The sequence below is a fragment of the Oratosquilla oratoria genome, chromosome 26, assembly GCF_046742065.1.
Source record: "Oratosquilla oratoria isolate Oo_2021 chromosome 26, ASM4674206v1, whole genome shotgun sequence".
Lineage (NCBI taxonomy): Eukaryota > Metazoa > Arthropoda > Malacostraca > Stomatopoda > Squillidae > Oratosquilla > Oratosquilla oratoria.
This window is the reverse complement of record NC_134802.1, coordinates 40,218,194-40,225,693: the sequence shown is the minus strand read 5'-3', so window position 1 is coordinate 40,225,693 and position 7,500 is coordinate 40,218,194. Positions and strand designations below refer to the sequence as shown.

Sequence of the window (7,500 nt, the reverse complement as noted above, 5' to 3'; positions counted from 1 at the left end):
GTGCGGGATTCGAACCCACAACTAAGTGAATGCAAGATAATCACACTTCCAATTACACCATCAGCGCACATTATGCTATAAGGGATCCAAATAAATGTTTGTTTTCGAGGAGTTGGGGTGATGACATTTTTTACGAAAGAGTTGAAACGCTTAATGTGACAATTCACCCATTTAGAATACAATGTTTTCTTGTCGTAGTCTGTGTTACTGTGTATCTGTTTCCAAGCAGAACAAAGAGAACAAAGTTTTGTTCTTTCATGATTATGTATTTCTTTTCAGGTCTATATACAAGTGGAAAATGGAGATTGGGTATTGAGGTTAAAGGTCACTTTCGTAATCTTTCCTCAGCTTCCTCTCTCTCTCTTCATCATTTGTCTGTAAGGATCTTGCACCCTTGATGGGTACTGTAGGTCCTCACTTGCAGATCTAGTAAAGATATATCTAGTATTTGATTACTACAGAACCAATACTACACCAGAAGCTTAGAATAATTTGTCATTTAAAAAGTAGTGGATAATCTAAGATGTAAAAAGAAATTAGTCTACGGTACTACTAAATCAGCATCGAGAAACTTAACTACTAGTGGAGTACTATAATACTCAACTGTACTATTGATAGACTTAACAAAGCGTGGCAAGACCAAAAATATACAGTATATGAACACAGAAGAACGTAAAGCGCTAATACCGTCACCTGAGAACTATAAAGCAACCAGCAAGTCGTCTACACGACCTCAAATTTTCTCATTTTTCTGGAGTCACTCACCGTTCCAATTGAACTTTACGCAATGACCTATCCTGCTGCGTACGCATACATGCACACAGAGGACAAGACTTATCACAGGGAAGGTTTAATTAAATCAATACGAAACACATTAGGATTCCTCATTGTGAAAACTCGGAGAGGTTCATAACTTGCCTGCATTGTTATACTCTCTGAAGAAGACTGTCGAAACGTAAGAAAATAAAAGAGTTTTTGCAACATCCTGTATTTTTCTCTACACCACTCACAAAAACTAATTACCTATTCTTACATAAAACATACACACACACACACACACACACACACACACACACACACACACACACACACACACACACACACACACACACACACACACACACACACACACACACACACACACACACACACACACACACACACACACACACACACACACACACACACACACACACACACACACACACACACACACACACACACACATACATATATATATATATATATGTATATATATATGTATGTATATATATATATATATGTATATACGTATATATATATATATACATATATGTATATGTATATATATATATATATGTATATAAACACATACACATAACACAAACACACAGACACACACACACACACACACACACACACACACACACACACACACACACACACACACACACACACAAATATGTATATATATATATATATACATATTTGTGTGAGTTTTATATTTATATATGCATACGTGTATATATATATAAATATATATATATATACATACATACATACATATATAAATGTATATATATACATATATGTATATATATATATATATATATATATACATATATATATATATAGATATATATAGATATATATATAGGTATATGTATATATTTATGTATATATACATATATGTATATAGATGTCTATATATAGATGTATTTCTATATACTTATATATATATATCTATGTATATATATATATATATATATATATATATATATATATATATAGTGTATATATATATATATATTTATACACATATGTTGCTTCTCTTTTCGTGCATACGCGTTGATCGTGGAGTACTTGTAGCAACTCACCTGGGTCTCTGACACAGGCACAGCCTTAGAGAAGACGGTCCATGTGACGACTTCGTTGCAGGTAGGGGTGGTTAGGGAGCCCTCGTAACGGTAGAAGGTCTCGAGGTCGCTGGGCAGGAAGGCGCGGAGTGGGTACGTGGAGGGCACTTCCGAGAAGAAACCTGAACCAGAATATCGGACAATTGTTACTTTCATGTCCCATGAGTGTGAGAGGAAACTACATTTGCAATACAGTGTTGGACCGCGTGCTGATCTTGTGATCGATATAAATTAGCCTCCTATTACTAATGGTGAGACCTTACACACACAAATGCAACCATCTCCCTACCCACGGGAGACAGGACAAATGGTAGTACATTAGTAGAAGTTTTCCGTCTGAGCGGAAAACAAAATCCGTTCCACAGCTTGGCTACCCATGAGTCCACTACATCTGCAAGCCGCCTGTATTTGTGTATATGTGTGTGTTTGTGTGTGTGTGTGCGCGCGCGTGTTTGTGTGTGAGCATGCGTGTATGTGAGTTTACCTGATTGTATTTACCTAACTGTTAGAATTAGAAGAGTGTTTGTGTTTATATTTCGGATCACTCATCCTGGAAATATGTTAGGTTCCAATAATGCTTTAGTTTAATTATTTTCTCCTTCCTGAGCTCTTATTTGAAGTAAAGGTCAAGGCTCAGGTTCCAGTGAGTAGTAGAGAAGGCATTGTTGCCACTTCTCAGCTAATGTTTGATAGTGGTGAGGGCAGATCATATGTTAGTAGTAACTTTGTGAAAAAGTGTAAGCCACCGTGGATTACTAGTGCACCTGTGACGTACTCTATTTTTGGTGGTCATAGTGCAGGAGGGACTGAACATAGAAATGTTTTCATGTTAAGATTATGGGACTCCGATAAGAATATCTCAATTCTGTCCTAAATTAATTTTCAGATGTAGTATTAGCTGATGATTACCACCATGATTCTTCTATTGAAATTGACATATTGATAGGCCTAGATTTCTTTTGGAATTTAATTTCTTCTGCAGATGTTCGCAAAGGAATCAAGATGTAGCTATGAATTCTGTATTTGGTCATGTTTTAAGTGGCAAAATGTATGAATCTTACTACAATTCTATGTACTCTACACCACAATTATTGTGTATCTCCTCTACTTTAGATTCGGATTTGAATAGGTTCTGTGATCTGGAAACTGTAGGAGTTAAGTCAAAGGAACTTGAAAAAGGTTATAGTGATACCAAAGTCTTGAGAGAATTTGAGAGTGCAGAACAGTTTATGAATGATCGCTATGAGGTTGCACTACCCTGGAAAGATGACTGCCAAAGGAAGAATTTTGAATAATGAAGGTATTGTTCGGAAAGGGTTAAGTAAGCTTTTGGTTGAATTAGATCGAGATAAAGAGCTAAAGAAAGAATACAAAAAGTTATTTGATGGCTATGAGGCTGACCACATAATAGAAGAGGTGCCAAGTGAGGAAATTTCAAGTGTGGATCCCATGTACTATATGCCTTACCCTCCAGGAGTGAAGTTAAGGAGTTCAGTTACTAAGATAAGGCCTGTATGTGATGCCTCTGCCTCTTGTTACAATGGTGTATCATTGAATTACTGTTTATCTTCAGGCCCCTCACTCAACCCTGATTTGGTTGAAGTGCTCATTCGTTTTCATCGTTGGCCCATTACTATAACATAAGACACCAGAAAGGCATTTTTGAAATTCAGTATTCAAAAGGAGGATAGAGATCTTCAGATTTTTTTTTATGGCCAAGAGACGATGCTACAGTACGGCACATGAGATTCACACGTGTACCTTTTGGTAACACGATTAGTCAATTTCTGCTGAATGCCACCATCTAATATAATTTGGATAAGCATCCCGAGACTAGTGTTGAGAAAAAATTGAAGGCTGACATGTACGCAGACAACTGGGTAACTCTGAGAAATTCTGTCAAGCACATAACATTTTTGCTGATGCTAGCATGAATCTTACAAAACTTGTGTCTAATAGTTTGTTGATTAGTTCAAAGTCACGTGGCAAGTTGTCCTTTATAAGTAGTGGTGAACCTAACGTTGTGTTAGGCCTGAAGTGGTACAACTTACAGGACATTTTTTCCTTTGATGACATAAAACCCGGCCCTAGTGTAGAAGTAGTTTCTACTAAATGAAACATAGTTTATTAGCTAATATATTTGACCTTTTAGAATTAATTAGCCCATTTGTCGTCTTTGGTAATTAAGTGTATGTTGGGATCAAGATGTGCCATCAAAGTTAAAGTCAAAGTTTCAGAGACGAGTCCTTAGTGGCCAAAAATGTTTAAGTCCTTTCCTATAAACATATTTTGTTTTCCACAAAAGGCCTGGGGGGGAGGTTTAGTCATGTAGAACTACATGGGTGTGGTGAGACCTCAGAAAAGGGCTATATAACATGTGTATACTTGCGAGTACCTGTGGAGATGTGGAGAACAACACCTATAAGGTGTTATTAGTAGCCTTCTAGTTAAGGGTTGTACCCATAAAGATAATTACTTTGCTGATATCAAAACTTATGGAATCTCTTTTGTGTGCAAGTCTGCAAGATTAGTTAACTTTGTTAAAAATGCCCTCAGCTTAGACATTAATGTTAGAGTTATGTGTTGGACAAGATCTACTATTGCTCTGTCGTGATTCAAGATGCTAGTGAGAAAAAAAGTGTTTGTAGCGAATCGGTTGAAAGAGATCCGAGAGTTAACACCTTGATGTTGCTGGGAACATAAGTGGAAGTAGGGACCTAAAAAAAAAAGAAGAAAAAAAAAAAAAAAAAAAAAAAAAGAAAAAAAAAAAAAAAAAAAAAAAATCCAAACACTTTTCACCACACAACCTTACCAAACATTATCAAGTCACCGTGGTAAGGTACAGAGGCTGCACGCTCCTTAGGAGGCCTCAGTGGAGATCTATCTCAGCTACGTCATTAATAATGGACGGAATAACTTCCAACATTCAAACATATCAAACAATACATTTTCTTTGAATGGGTCGAAAATAGAAAACGAAAATATTAAGGAATGACTATAAATAGTAGATAAGGCTGTCTTTTCACCTATTTCAAGAAACTTCAAACATTCAAACATATTTCACTACAAATTTTCTTTGAATATATTGAAAATAGAAAACAAAAATTAAAGAAGGACTATGAATAGTAGAGAAGGCTGTATCTTCACCTTATCAGGAACCTTACACCGGAATAACTTTAAACATTCAAACTCATCGAGCTATAAATTTTCTTTGAATGTATTGAAAATAGAAAACGAAATAATGAGGGGAGACCATGAATAGTAGAGAGTGCTGTCTCTTCATCTATTTCAGGATTACACTGGACAGCAACCCGCCCATTTTCAGTAATGGAAATTATCCCCCTTCCCTCATTAGCTTTCCTCTTGCAGTCTGAAATCTAATGAGGAACATTTTTTTTTTATTATTGCTGGGATATTTCTATAAATTTTTAACAGATGTATCGAAATTTATAGGAGTTTAGGAACAACAAAATTCCACGTTATGCTAAAGATATATTGATGCAGTTCACCTTAGGTTGGTTGAGATATGTTTTACAAGGGAAAGGGGGACAAGTGTAAGTGTAGTAGTTTCAGAGGGATCAGCTTGTTGAGTGTAGTTGGGAAGGTTTATGGGAGGGTCCTGATTGAGAGGATTAGGAGAGGAACAGAAGGAGTAATTGGTGAGGAACAGTGTGGTTTTAGGACAGGTAGGGGTTGTGTAGATCAGATTTTTGTGGTAAGACTGATATGTGAGAAAGCTATAAGAAAAGGAGAGGATATTTTTTGGGCGTTTATGGATTTGGAAAATGGCTTACGACAGGGTAGACAGGAAGGCACTGTGGGAGGTAGAGCAGATATATGGGATAGGAGGAAAGCTGTTAAGAGCAGTCAGTAGAGCTTGTGTTAGGATTAGAAATGGAGAGAGTGAATGGTTCGAGCTAAAGGTGGGACTTCGTCAGGGATATGTTATGTCACCCTAGCTGTTCAATCTATGCATGGATGGGGTGGTGCGAGAGGTGAATGCAAGGGTAGTGGGTCAGGGGTTGGAGATGATTAAAGAAAATGGAGAAAGGTGGGAAATAAGACCAGTTGTTTGCTGACGACACTGCGCTTGTAGCAGGATCAGAGGATGGATTGAGGCAGTTAGTGACAGAGTTCGAGAAGGTGTGTGAAAGAAGGAAGCTGAAGATAAATGTGGGCAAAAGTAAGGTGATGAGATGTACAAGGGGAGAGAGTGACAGCAGGATGGAAGTGAGCAAGGGAGAGAGACTGGAGGAAATGGATAGTTTTAGATATTTGGGTGCGAATGTGGCAGGAAAGGGAGGGGTGGGGGTGGAGGTGGAATGTAGATTGAGAGAAGCGAGTAAATGCCTTGGTGGATTAAAAAGTGTAATGAAAATAGACATTTGGGAATGGATGCTAAGAAGAGGTTATATGAAGGAGTGATTGTGCTAACAGCACTCTATGGGGCAGAGACATGAAACATAAGAGAGGAAGAGAGAAGGAGTTTGAATGTGTTTGAGATGAAATATCTGAGAAGTATGATAGGGGTTACTAGGCTGGATAGAGTGAGAAATGAGGAGGTGAGGAGGAGAACAGGGGTGGTAAGGGAGTTGGGAGATAGGGTTGATGAAAGAGTATTAGGATGGTTTAGACACATGGAAAGAATGAATGAAGAAAGATTAGTAAAAGAGGTGTGGAAGGCAGAGGTGGAAGGAGAGAATATGAGGGGGCGTCCTAGGATGAGATGGATGGATGGGGTAAAAGGGGCATTGGGAAATAGAGGAATGTCTGTTGAGGAAAGATGGGAGAGGAGAGAAGATAGGGGTGAATGGAAAAGGGTTGTATATAGATGATGCTATGATGCATGAGGGGGAGTGGGTGGGGGAGGGGGTGCTGAAGAAGTATAAATGAGAAATAATTTGACGCAGCCCGAAGGGATTTCTCCCCGTCTTCTCTTTTTATGCATGAGGGGTCGGAGAGGGGGGGGGGCGCCGAATTAATGAAGTGGCCCTGCTGTGGATGTGCTGTGTCTTGCGACACTGCTTCTGACCCAGGGTAGTGGACAGGATGCAGGGATTATCCGTCATCCAGGAGGTGCCAAGATAAGAGGGAGGGAGGAGAGTGGAGGGGAGTGGAGTGTGTAGGGGATGGAATGGGTATAAGTGGTTTCTGTGCCTTTTTCTTTTTGGCTACCCCCCGTGTAAGGGGGGAAAAGCCTTTGGTATATGTGTGTATGTATGCATGTTAACAGTAGTTGATTAAACAGTAGTGTTTAATATACCGCTAGGATAAAAAATACTAAGGAACTATGGCAAAGAATCGTGTATGAATGACAAATTTTTGGAATGCTTTTATCGATCATGCAAGGAAAGAAAACTGATGTTTTCTTTCCTTCTGATATTTCTAAGCATGGAAAAAAGGTCGTTCATTTATGTTTTCCAATTATGTACCTGCTTCGCTGATGTTCTTGAGCGTGTTAACGAGAGGTGTGAGAGCAGGGTTGTCGGTGGACGAGATCTCGTACAAAACTCCTAAAACAGCCAAACCGTCGGGCTTCTCTACGGCTTCACCAAGGGAGTTGTACTTAGCGTTGTAGTGGACCAGGTGGAGCTCCATGGGATAC

At 38.5% G+C, this 7,500-nt stretch overlaps 1 protein-coding gene across 1 annotated transcript in view; it reads right to left on the bottom strand.

Annotated features, from left to right (window-relative positions):
- The window catches only part of LOC143039472 (carbonic anhydrase 2-like), a 112,415-nt gene that overhangs the window by 36,174 nt on the left and 68,741 nt on the right, over positions 1-7,500 (bottom strand). The window contains exons 4-5 of the mRNA XM_076209574.1: positions 7,328-7,500; positions 1,857-2,017 (exon numbers count right to left, since the gene is read on the bottom strand). Coding sequence (XP_076065689.1) covers positions 1,857-2,017; positions 7,328-7,500 — 334 coding nt within the window. The remainder of the gene's footprint in view (positions 1-1,856; positions 2,018-7,327) is intronic.